We start from the raw sequence: 13,142 nt of genomic DNA, 5'->3' as shown, positions 1-13,142 counted from the left end.
GAATAGGGATGAAAAGTGAAGAGCAAACGAGAAAAGGGGAAAAGGGAGACGAAGGGTGGAGCAGAAAGGGTGGAGGAAGAGAGAATGGGAGTAAAAATGGATGATTGGAGGAGGAGAGAATTGAAAGAAACGCGAGTACGCGACGAGTGTGAAAGCAGAATGAACGCGGGAGAGGGCGAGGATGGATAGGTGCGGATAATGCGAATACATCGCGCGTAGTGACGCCCTTATCGTGACAAAAGCACCGTCATTGCGTCGGTTGCAGGTGTGGTTCAGTAATCGCAGGGCGAAGTGGCGTCGAGAGGAGAAATTACGGAACCAAAGGAGAGCAGCCGTCGATCAGGTAGTCGGTGGCGGCAGCAGCGGTGGTAGCAGCAGTACCGCACCCCCGGCTGCAACCCCTGCAACACCACGGTTACCCTTAAATGCTGGATTCAACGCCATGTACTCGTCGATACCGCAGCCGATCGCTACGATGCCCGACACTTACAGGTAATTATTCTCTCACCGCTGTATTTTCTTTCGCCACCCGTACCACTGCTTTCAACGCATTCGCGATCTTGATTAGACTTTTATCCGTGTACGATATAGCGCGATGGCCGAGATTTATTGTTTAACGGATTTGCCGATTGAACTAGAATCGTAGATATTGCCAGATAAGAGAAACAATCGTCACGAATCGTCGGACACGTAGACGAAACATTTATAGCGCACGTTCAATTACTTTTTGCACGAGGAATTACCTAATTTCCCGAGAAAAGGTTGCCACATAAAATCTCGTCAACTATTATCGACTAGTGGTACTTAGAACCGTAATAGGTCGCGACTTATCAGACTAAAAGATCATTAGCCGCGAAGAAGCCGCTTCTTCTTCTTCTTCTTCTTCTTCTTAGAAGAAGGCAGAAAAAGCTCGGCTGGTATAGCTCGCGAGATGGTTTGACGGAAGTCGTTTCGAGATCCCGTGGAATCGCGGAGATTGGCCTGCTCCGGTTAACATTTTCCTCTGACGCGGATCCGTTTTCTCGCAGCTCGATGTCAAGCAGCTTGGGCGGGTCAATGGGTGGAAGCTGTCTTCAGCAACGCGCCGAGGGATATCCAGCGTACGTGTTCCACGAGCCACTTCACTCGTTGACGCAGTCTTACTCCCACGCACACAGCACTGCTGCGCACTCGCAACCCCATCGTGGTATACCGACCTCTCATGGTGGAACCCCCACTACACCCGGAGGACAGCCTGCAGGACCAGGTGGTGCGCCCTACCAACCGACGACCTCGACCGCTACTGGTGAGTTTCCGCTTAAGGATTGTTTGTTTGTTCTTGCTGAATCTTCAAGGCCGTCTACCGGTACCCGCTTCGTCGCCACCTCTGCTTTACGCGTTAATCAAGGTCGCTCGTTGCTAACTCTGCCAGCAGAATCGTGTCGTGCACCCTTTTCCAGGCTCTACCGAGTTGCTGAAATTCCAGTTGATCGTTCACGGATGGATACTGATTTTTGATTACGGGTGTCTCTAACAATAAGAAAGTCAAATGACAATATTTTTCCGCTTCGATTTTTCATGGAAAACCATCGTGTCCTTTTAAATTATCAAGTTTTATTAACTTCGATATACTCTTGGCGGGCAAGTGCTGTAAACAATGGTTCCTGGCTGGTAAAAGGCTTGGAGAGCGATGCTTCACTTGCGAACTTTACGAAGATAAAGTCGTGGAAGGCGAGGAAAGGAGCAGAAAATTTCGATTCGTATCGCGTGCTCGCGCCACTCGACGCGTGTCGAGTTTGCGGAACACAGGCCTCCCGTTGAAACATACTCGTTCTGTACCATTGAAACTGTCGCTTGATTGCACACACTCGAGAATTCTGAGCGTGCAACTCTGAACAGATGGAAAAAAAAACGAGGAGAAGCACGCGCGTCATTGCGAGAAACTAGTTACCGTGCAGCAAACGACACGAGTGGAAAATACGTTTAGTTGGTGCAAGGAAGTTTGTTCCGGGCCGGAGATACGATTGACGCGGAAAAACAGAAAATAAATTTTCGCACGTTCGTGTTCCTCGCTTTTGTTTGTTCTTTTCATTGTTCCCCGATGTTTGTCCCCTACGTGATTCTGTTGGTACAGAATTTTATTCTGCAGCTAGGGTTAATATTTTTCATCCCCCTCGGTGGTCGTTTCTTCCGCGGTGTCGAGAACGAAATAAAGCGTCGGGGATTACTTAGGAAGCTCTTTACACGCAATCTACATAGCGAGCGTATCTGGCGAGGGATGGTAGGTAGAGGGTTGCACGGTTCAGGATGGTCGAGACACGGTACAGCACGCTGGGTCGTTCGTCCACGGAATTGTAAAAAGGATTTTAAAACAAATCTCGTATGGCGCCAGCAGGCTGAATCGAAGAATGGGGGTGTTCGGTGGTTTCCCGTCCCTTCTCAACAACGTAGCTGCTGAATTTTCCATTTTCTCGATTCTCACTTTCTCCTTGTTTCCCGTAGTCCAGCCTCCTCTACTTCTTTCTTGCTCGCCCTTTCTCGTTTCTTTCTACGTCAACTTTTCCTTCTCCTTCTCCGCTCGCTGTTCTCTCACCCTCTTCATTCTCGTTTAACGAAAACTGTGGAGGCTGGACCCTCCTCCTTTCGCTGGCTCGTTCTTCTCTTCTTTCTTCATCCAGCTTTCGATCTTTCTCTATCTTTGTCGAATCGGTTCGCACCGTCTCTGTCGCGGCGGCTCTTCCTCTCTTCAGGGTATACAGGAGGGTGAACAGAGGATGTGGATGGGTTGGGTCTCGCCTCGGCTGGGCGAGCGCTCAATAACGTGCGAACCCAAAGGGGAGGAAATACGGGGGTGCGCGGCGTATCTACAGGAATGGAGTGGAACGCCGTAGAATGGTGGAATACTGCGGAACACGCGCGGCATTCCTCTTGTCTTCCTTTCTTTCTCTCTTTTTCCCTAAACCGTAACCGGTTGCCTTCTTTCCGCTTTTCCATTCGCTCTCATCCGCTCCGATTTCCTCTCTTTCTCCTTCTCGCTTCTTACGTGCGGAACGAACCGCAACTTATCCATCATAATCGTTTTACGTGCATGAGCGCGGCCAACTTTCACTGTGCTCCTCTCGTTACCGTCGCCGCTTTCGACGCTTTGCTGTCCCGTCTGCTCGTTGCCCTATCTACCACTGACGTATCGCTTTCGAGGTAGACGCGATTCATCTGCTCGATTATACCGAGCTGTATCGGTGAGGAAACACGGCTTGTCGGTTTCATCGACTCGGTAATTTGTGCGGCGATCTGCTATAAGGATACCATGTACGATCATGTATTGTACAACCATTGGTTTATTAATTAATATTTCCTTTAATATTGAAGAAATTGTGTTGAATCTGTTTCAGGTGTGATATCAGCTGGCGTCTCGGTGCCGGTACAGATCCCATCGCAAACCCCAGACTTGACCGGCAATTATTGGCCGAGGCTCCAGTGATCCCAGCTCTTCGGGTTCCCGCCCGCGAGCTTGCTCGTCGGGCAGGAGAGCCCGCCACCACCGACAGCCACCCCTGGTGCAGTGCCCCGGCCGCTTCTCGCGTCCCTCGGCATACCAACGCAGCCACCACCGCACCAACCATCGAACACCCCGGCTACTACTCCCGTGCACAACTCCGACACCAGTGAGTGAACCACCGATCAATCTCTCTGAACGCTCTCTTTCTCTAAATTTCGGAGATGATGGTTCTCGCGCGTACGGTTACACGACGACGACGTCGCGTCGCGTACCATCGGTTCGTCGCCGTCCGACGAATCGTTCACCTCGATCACTGCGACAACGAAGACACGCGTCCGATGGTGAACCTAGGAGTGAGACACGAGATTCGTCATTCGAGTGCTTAACTTTCGAACGACGGTGACAGGGTCAACGTGACCCGCACCTTCGAAACGTGTAAAAAGGAAAATTTAGAAAATCATCAAGGATTCGGCTCCGTCATCCGAGGGTTAATATTATGGAAAAAGGTAAGATGGTATCAGTTGTGTCGCTTGTTCGATGATTTGGTTCGAATGTAGATTATTAGTTTTATTTAGATTCTTCAGCAAAGAAACAAAATTGAGCGATTATTTTGATTTCTACTTTATTTATCTCATTTGTTTATTCCTGTTGCCACAGCAGAGAAAAATATTTCCTGAATATAAGATTGCTTTATCGAATCAAATTTCTTATTAAAGATGTTTCCGACTACTAAAAGTTCTTGTCGATAGCGGGAAGATTAAACGAATGGAGTTCAGAAACCTGTTAAAGAAACGATGCAACAGGAGTTTAAAAAAAAAGAGAAAGGACGAAGCGTTAACGAGCCTGCTTTAATTCGATTAATTACTCTCTGGAAGTTCGCCAAATCTCACGAAACGAGCTGACACCACTGATCGCTACTTTCGCTGACCGAAAAACAACAGCACACCTGCGCTCAGAATTTACGATTATCGTTCCCTTGATTCGACCGAAACAAATCCGAATGGAACTTTAATTTTCTCCACCCTTGGTGCTTTTCATCGACGATAATCGCAAGTTCTGTCGTCGTTCGACGTGACGGAAAACAAACATCTCCGCGAATCTCAACGAATCTTCGACTCGCTAATTATGTGGAAGTCATAGACGTATACGCATGACCCGGGTCACACAGGGTATATTATCCATCTACTCACGACAGTGTACAAAAATCAAGATCACCTAAAACGTTCGTTAGACGATCCAACATGTGATTCTCATTCTATGTAAAAAGGAAATAAATGACTAATAAATGGCTAATAAATTGTTTTCCTTTTCGAATCGACAATTTGTAACGCTTTATCGAGCTTTCTCCTCGGCGCTTTCCTATACGCATGACAGCCGTGAATCGCGTGGAAATTTCGAGGGATTCGAAGACAGGGTAGGCGGGTTCCCGCTGCAAATATTCTCGCGAGACTTTGGGGTGGCTGGCAGCCTTTGTAAGAGAGGGAAGCGCGGGGATTGATAGCTGCCTGGAGGGTGGCTTTTTTCGCTGGCCGGCCATCACGCTTATTCGCAGATATGGCGTCGACTGACAACCTTCTTCGAACCTGAAACTTCGCTCTTCCTGAGTGTTCTGAACTTTTCTTTCCTCCGCTTAAGAATGACAAATTTGCCATAACTGTTTGCTTCGATATCACTCTAGATTTAACTCCTAATTATTTATTTCCAGCTACTCAGAAAATGAAAATTCATTCTAATAAATTTTGAACAATGATGAAAGAAAAATGAAGTGTTAATCGTTATCCAGTTGGATCGTCTTACGAACGGTGTTCAAGAGGCTGATGAATCCTCGCGTAATCCCATTAAAAGTCGACCCTCTTTCTCCCAGACTTCACGAACGGTTCAAAGATAGCATGGCTTTTTAGAAAAGCGTGTTTCTCTCGAGCTTCGCCTCGGAACCGATTTTCCATCAGCTACTCTCGTAAACACACTCGCACGTTGTACATTTTCCCCGGCACACAGACGATCGTAACATCCTTTGGTCCAACCCACGCGATTCTAGATTAAGACAATCCAAACCGTAGCTGGTAACGAAAGGATATTTCCTCTCGGGTCGATCGTCGTTTGACGAGAAATTTCCGTGGAACGCGACGTTTCCGCGTTTCTCATCCGAGACGTTGAGAATTAAAAGCGTCAGACCGACGTTCGCGTCTTACGGAACAATGTAATCGTTAATTCAAATCGAGGAACAGTTTCGATTACGTCGCGACAATGATTGTCAAAAATAAATAATTTGGTAACACGCAGGCTGTACCTCTGTAACAGCCTCGTAAGTAACGATCGAACCACGTTCCTTCGATTCTTTGTATAAAGACGATTGTAAAATAGCATTTGTTACTCTCCTTAGCTTGTATTGTACATTAGAAAGAATATCGTCGACACGCTGGTGTATATACGTCTAGGTAATAAGCGAAGACGGTAATTTCGGCACCGTTCGATCGTATCATTTCATAGAGATGAAACTCTTCACTTGCAAACTCTCTTTGCCTGTATATTCGATGTTCTCCCTTGAACAACGTACTTACGAACTTTCACACGACGTTTAACACTTCGACTATTACGACGGAGATTTACCGAAACTTCAGTACAATCAATTTTATTTTTTAACGAATCTAATTTATTTCCTTTCGTACGAATCATTTCGCAGTGAACGTGTTAAACGTGTGGTTCGAAAGTTGATACATTTATTCGCTCGTTCTTTCCAACACGGAGTCACTGTATGCCGCAAATATATCGCACGTTTCGCGCGTAGTTTCGAAACGAATTTTTAAACGACTAATCAACGAACAAATTCGAAACATGAATTTTGGAACGAAATTCACTGAAGCTGGTTTAATTCGCTCCACGGAAATTGTATCAACAATTTCACGGTACTTAAAGGACAGAAAACGAAAAAAAGAATCATTCGAAATATCTTTTTCTATGGTGTGAATCGGGTCTAGCACGGTGACGAAACGAGGGTTCAAAGTTTTCAGGAAAATGAATTTCCACGGCATCCGACCACAAATACACGTACACCGAGTATCGCGAAGGTGGAAAAAATTACGGTACAGGGTAATTTGATAGGTATATATATATATATGCACTACCTCAGACAAGGCTTTTTACGCGATATAAAATTTCTAATTAATCGCATTAGCGTTAAAAGGAAAGGGGAAAAACGGAGGTGACGGAAGAACGCAAGCGCGACCGCGAAAACCACTCGAGATTTTCGTCGGTCGAGTTGCATGTAACGCAACCACATACACACATTACCGCATACAACACACAAAGTTGGGTCGACTCGTCGTCCGTTTGACGCAGTTCTTCGCGCGATAACGACCCCTGTATGAAAAGCGACGCGTGCTTCTCCCTCTGTTTTTCCCTCGGTTTGTTTCGTTTGACTACTCGCGCGCGACTCGTGCCCGCTGTTGTAGTCGATTAAACTCGGTCGCTGATTCGTACCTGATTCGAGAAACACGGCGTTTAAATCGGTGACTCCGATCCACTGAATCTCCCTCTCCTCTGTAGCAACCTGTCTATCCGTCATTCAACAGCTTTGTCGTCTCAGGACTCTTTGGACGCGTACAGACACGTGTTGCCTTACATTGTAACATATGCCGCATACTGTAACATATAATTGATTGTTTCGACTGTTCGTAAATGAAGCATAAGTGGATGAAATGAAATTTACGTTAATAGGTGTCTGTACGCGGTTTTAGATCACGCTTCTTTCCCCTCTTACGCCATGCGCACACATCCAGTCACAGCCATAACGTATATGAATGTTACAGACAGTCAAGCAACCGTTTAATTAGATTTCGCGATTCGATCGCCGGTACACGGTTCGGAATGAGTTTTCGCGAATGAATGCTGACCAATCGCGTAAGGTCGCAGTGTAGATAAACAAACCATAACGATTTGTCCGCAATCGATAGGGTAATTAACGAACGATTGCGCGGAGTCCTGGTTTCCCGGAGACAAGACGGATGCACGGAAGAAAGAACGATGCGTTAATAAACGATGCTCGCCTCTTTCGCGAACCGTTGTCCCCTGGCACGACAACGTTTCCTTGCGACGTCGACACCCGACAGCTGGTGTACCAATTCGTCTGAACGTTTTCTACGACGAACGGGAGAATTGTACTTGTACATTAGTAAATTTATATTTTTGGATGAACATGGGAAAAAAGAAAAGAACAATGCAACCACGTGGACGAACGTACCGCAATTAGAAGAAGAAATCTTTCGCGGATCTATACGAGCACACCATTTTGGCTTGCCACCATTTTGACTCTCCATCGTCGAGAGGATCTCGACATCGAGGTCCTACACTTCGTTCGAATCCGCATAACGTGCCACTTCCGCGTTGACACCATCGTCGAGAACCAAAAATAATTCTCCTTTCGAGGTATGCTTCAAAATTAGCTTACTAATTTTTCTTCCTTTCTCTGCAAACAATCGTTTCATTTCTATCGACTTCATTTGCGCACAATTCATTCCGGGTGTCTGCCCAGGTTTTGCAATATTGTTCAAATATCATCTGATTGTTCAAATATTATCTGATGACTTTATGCTTTAAAATTGTTGACAATTTTCCATATCGACCCGTGACGCGGAAGTGGTTACGCAAGTTTTCTTATTATCTGTAATAATAATACTAATAACGAATACAGTGTATGAGTATTAACAAATTTATTAATGAAAATAATATATTATTGCGATAGTAATCTACGTAAGTGTTGTGAATAATGAAGATAATATTGTTGCTGTGATTATCTTTAAGATTGTAAGTAGTAGGATATAGAACCACTGTTAGGTGTCACTGTCTCGATTCAATAAATGTTATTTCATTTTAATGACAATGCAAGATATCTGGATTCGTTCATAATAAAAACACCCTCGCAGTTCCTTTACCTATCTGTATAGAATACATTTATTTTAAACTTATATAAAACAGAGATTGCTTAAGGTAAATGTAATATTTACAAATGTAAATATGTTGAATGTTTTCTGCCTCTGTGGCTGCCACGATAGCCACGATAACTCTGACTAAAACTATTTAAAGTAGGCATGCTAGGTGCACTAGGCGCGGTAGGCTCGCCAAGTAAATGTGTTGTTTCCTCTGATCCCGCATTTGAAGGCTGACATAAAATAGGCACTGAGAAACCCTTTAAACAACGCCAAATCGCTAGTAAAGTCCAGAATACAATTAATGTTATGTCTGAAAATATAATGATGTTTCAGAAACCGTGAACGGTCACAAAATTATTTAAATATCGTAATTAGTGGATTATCACAAGCGGTACCTTTGGATTGAACCGGAGGCTGGACAATGGCAAATCTGAAGTCAGAAACGGTACATCTTCGCGCAATATTTATGATGATGTATTTCAGAGCAGATCCAGTATAATAATCGAACGGTAAGATTATCATATAGGATCCAATTATGGCACAGCTCAAAAGGCCACGGGTGCACGAGTATAGTATTAGTTTGATTATAGAAACGCTAACAGCAATAGTCGCAAACAATGCCCAAAAGGCCCCATCGCTTTGCGTGATTATAAAGGATTCTGAAAAAAAAATTTTAAGAAAATATCATACCGCGTATCTTTCGTTGCTAAATAAATTTGTCATTAAATAAGAAAAGAAAGAAACAACCTTAGCCGATGTAGTTTCATCGAAAATTAATTTATCGTTAAGAGTTACCCCGCGTATGTACGAGCCCTCGTGCCTCTGTTGAGCGCACCAGGTTACATAAACCACGAGAACGTAATCAAACTATGCGAAAGACGCGACAGACAGCGAGTAGAGGGTGACCAAGTCGATCATCTGTCGACAGGGTAGATCGGGCCGATACTCTGTGCAGCTACGCATGCATAGACCATGTAATCTAAATAGGTCCCGAAGCTAAATAAATACGGGGACACAATTAGGTAAATGTGAATCTTCCAAGCTGGTTAGATCGCTTCGTGGGAGTTCGTGCAGGGGTTGGGGTTGGGAACAGTATACAAACGTGGAGTTTCTTTTCGTATGCGTGACGTGTACGTGTGAGGGTGGTTGCCGCGTTATGGTGAGAAAGGTAGGAGGCAACGCGAATGCCCGTTGCTGTGCTCTACTGCATGGGGGGATTCGGCAAGCGAACTTTCCACATGAGCGAACAACATTGATAAAAGCTACAGGGGGACTCTCTGACCGTGCTTCATCCCTTCGCCAAACTCGAACTAACTTCGGGGGCGGTCGGCTCTGTCTCCCTTTTCTTTTCGCGTTACTCCTCTCTCCGCTTTTAAGCCGGCTTTCATTATTTTCCTATAATTTACTACAGCCCCTCTCTCTTTCCCCGGCCACGCATATAGAATTGCTTTATTTCCAGACACGCGTTCGCTAACGTTTCTTTCTTCCGTCTTAGACGGATGTACCTGGGAAACGGAAATAGGCGACACAACCGAAAAACGATCCCAATGAGAGCACGAGCAATAGTCTGAAGATCATAAAGTGTTGGCACAATCCATACACCGCTGCTATCACCAAGCCTATCACCCAACCGGCCGTAATGCTTTCTGAAACAAATGATACATATTCATAAGATGAACGTATTACCTTTATGGTACTGTTTAACATGCCCGGGATTAAGTATCTTATTTTTCTTTTACGTATCTGACTCTTGTTCTTAACGCATTACCTTATGCGCTATCATTTTATAATAAAAGTAAGCTTAAAAAAATAATTTATATATCATCGAGCTCCTACGAGTATAAAATATGACATTGCCTGTAATGTGTTAACAACAAAAGATTAATGAAAACGAAGATTACGCGCTTACGTCCTGCGGCGATGTAACCGATTACCGTTCCGGTGAAGAATACTGGTATTGTTATGTCGACTAGAGGACATTTGTGCCCAAAAAAAACCGAAAACAGCCCTATGAAGAAACAGCAGGCGCAGACGAATTTCGAGTACGAATCATCTGAAAGAATTTTATCCGTCAGTTTAACGATCGTTTCGGTACTTATGTAACGTGAAACATACTCAGAACTTGGCAGGATTCTGGATCTCCTACAAAATTGCAGCCGTACGATAATGCTGGAACGTAAGCGGCGGAATGTTTACCATAATTGGCCACTGCGACGTAAACCGAGCCAGTTCCGGTGTACGCGTTGAAAATTCGTCTCATCGGATTAGAAAGAACCGAACTCGTTATCTATTGCGAAATATTCTTCGTTGATTATACAAATGTATAAATATAAAAAAAAAAATTTACAAAATGGTAATTGATCGCAATATACAAAAACAAAGCCTACTTGATTTATTTGAAATTTCATTGTCTTTTTTTTTTATGATCATAAGTACAATTTGCGAATAGAGGAAAAATGGTGAAGTATACCTCCTGACCATGTTCCTTAATGCTGCTTACGGTCAACATACTCGTGATGTACGAGAAATAACTTTCAACAGATCTGTCCTGCTCAGGTAAAAATACCTGATACATTTGAAGTGTGACTGGACTTTTCTCACAGGTTTGTGCCGTACCATTGATTAAGGGTAAGGAGGCTGCTTGCACGTCGACTACTATCATAGTGTCCAATGTAAGTACTTTTGCGTATGGTGCAATTTCGGTTTCGAACTCCATGTTGCATCCACCCGGTATGGGTGCTATAGCGAGAACAATTAACTAATGGACGAGGTTGCTCTGTTCTCTACTGATATGAAATTTATTCACACGGGATTGGAATTTATCCAGGATATATAAGGTATTTTGGAGGTAACATTTAAGTCGACGTTCAGGTGATACTTATTCGAAATTATCCGCGCTCTTGTTCATACGTTCATTCATAGATTTTCTATTTCTTTTGGCAGCGAGAATGTATTCGTACGATTTTTATCTTAAATGGGATAACTTTGGAAGTTGATTATAGGAATTACGTCGATTAAATATTTTCGAAATCTTAAATGGTAGATAAAGACTGAAGTTTGATAAGTTACAGGATGCGGGGGTGATTGTTGCATGATAAGATGAGTTTATTTTTATCGCTGATATGAAATTATCTAAATATCGACCTTCTTTATGAATGAAAATTAATAGACAAGAATCATCCAGAGATGTGTCATCGAAACAAATATTAAGCGTCTAACTCGAAAGTTCGTAAAGTCAAAGGAGAAAATTGTAAGACTTTATTTTAAAGCGAAATTCTGACAAAAAATATAAACGTACCGGAGTGAATACTCGCGCATTAAATAGTAATTCATTTTGCCTATATTTCCGAATTGTATTCATTACTTATATTTAAAATATATGATTTACGTAAAAATAATTAATACTCACCTTTATCATTGTAACCCATAACAACAAGCATGGCCTTTATAGCATAACTTTCCTCATTTTTGAAGAACAATGTTGATGCTTTATCAAAAGTGGACTTGACGTAAAGGCCAATGTTTGATCCATATACGCTTGTTTTATAATTTGCATCATAAGATAATGTAACTGGATGCAGGTATGCATGAATTTGAACAATGTAAAATGCAACATTGGAAGAAATGTTTGTTATATTCAAAGTTACATTACTACTGGGTGAAATGTATATTTGTTTGATGTATGGTATACTGTCACGTAGATTACGTAGATTTATCTCTAACACACTGTCATCTGTAAAATGCATTGTACATTACTTTCAAATATGTCATCAAATTAATATTGGCAATGATACATTCTATAACATTTAGATAATGTTACAAAATGTTCAAATCAGAAGTACTATACCATTAACCATTTAATAATGAAACAATTATGATATTATATTGATTAGTAATACACAGGAAGTACATGAAAATGATATAAAGAGTATGAAATATGACTTGAAAATATTTAAGGAGACATATATAATACATTTTTATAAATTAATCTATATTTATAAGCATTCTTCTTCATATTTATACAGTTATATATTTATCTTATGTTTGACCTTATTCCTAACAAGATACAAAATTTCAAATGTATGGTACACATATCACAAGGTGACCTTTAGAATTTAATAAATTCATACCTGCTAAATTCAAAGTTCACAAGTTAGAAATTCATGTAAAAACCTTTGCAGTAAAATTTATCATAAAATATCATTGTATAATATATTAGAGTGAATAGAATTCAAATTCACGTGAAACTTAAAATAGTTCATATCAAATACAAATGATTACAATAAATAAACAAAAGCAACGCGAATAAAATTCCATTTCTAAATAATTTGAAACAAATACAAAACGATAGGTATATAACACTATTCAGATTGACTTGTTCCATAACAGAAATCGGTTGAGTTTAAAATTAAACTACCACAGTATACGTTTACAGGAAAATAAATATCGTCAGAACGTGTATCGGTGTTTGAGGTTATGTGCTTACCATTGTAAACTTCTAACTTTTTCACCGCGGCTACGCAGCTAGCCAGTAGTAATAGAAAAATTAGTAGCTCTCTGACAAAACTGCGGTTCATGTTGATCAGAGTTACGAGCCGCGTGACACACTTATTCGATTAAATTGCCGCAAAGCCGAGTCGGCGTGAAGCAACGGAAAATCAGTACGGCGCAACAGCTGGTAGTTAACAGTCGGCTACATGCCTGAGCACGCTATACTCCGAGCCTCGACCGCGTTG

General features: G+C 42.4%; 2 protein-coding genes across 3 annotated transcripts in view; one reads left to right on the top strand and one right to left on the bottom strand.

Moving 5' to 3' along the window:
• Positions 1–8,362, top strand: part of LOC114874771 (paired box protein Pax-6) — a 27,514-nt gene extending 19,152 nt beyond the window's left edge. Inside the window, exons 7-9 of the mRNA XM_029184375.2 lie at positions 266–492; positions 1,029–1,285; positions 3,372–8,362. Coding sequence (XP_029040208.1) covers positions 266–492; positions 1,029–1,285; positions 3,372–3,460 — 573 coding nt within the window. The 3' untranslated portion in view covers positions 3,461–8,362. The remainder of the gene's footprint in view (positions 1–265; positions 493–1,028; positions 1,286–3,371) is intronic.
• Positions 8,164–13,142, bottom strand: LOC114874769 (transmembrane 7 superfamily member 3-like). Of its 2 annotated transcripts, none has more exons than XM_029184373.2 (9): positions 12,893–13,142; positions 11,816–12,139; positions 10,877–11,145; positions 10,522–10,693; positions 10,316–10,459; positions 9,912–10,052; positions 8,802–9,065; positions 8,482–8,716; positions 8,164–8,413 (listed from the first exon to the last, which is right to left on the bottom strand). In XM_029184373.2, exons 1-9 carry the CDS (start codon positions 12,981–12,983, stop codon positions 8,410–8,412), a joined length of 1,644 nt encoding a protein of 547 aa, XP_029040206.2. In that variant the 5' UTR covers positions 12,984–13,142; the 3' UTR covers positions 8,164–8,409. The 2 variants fall into 2 exon arrangements, with proteins under 2 accessions (XP_029040206.2, XP_029040207.2); XM_029184374.2 differs by having other exon boundaries at positions 8,164–8,409.

Source organism: Osmia bicornis, chromosome 4 (assembly GCF_907164935.1).
Source record: "Osmia bicornis bicornis chromosome 4, iOsmBic2.1, whole genome shotgun sequence".
Taxonomy (NCBI): Eukaryota; Metazoa; Arthropoda; class Insecta; order Hymenoptera; family Megachilidae; genus Osmia; species Osmia bicornis.
This window is presented reverse-complemented; position numbering and strand designations above follow the sequence as displayed.

What these genes read in the sequence shown, in the direction of transcription:
- LOC114874769 (XM_029184373.2), bottom strand. Translation starts at nt 12,983, where the DNA reads ATGAACCGCAGTTTTGTCAGAGAGCTACTAATTTTTCTATTACTACTG. An exon ending in AAAGTTAGAAGTTTACAATG is followed by an intron (nt 12,140 to 12,892) that starts GTAAGCACATAA and finishes TGCATTTTACAG; the next exon opens with ATGACAGTGTGTTAGAGATA. An exon ending in CGGTTACATCGCCGCAGGAC is followed by an intron (nt 10,053 to 10,315) that starts GTAAGCGCGTAA and finishes CATTTGTTTCAG; the next exon opens with AAAGCATTACGGCCGGTTGG.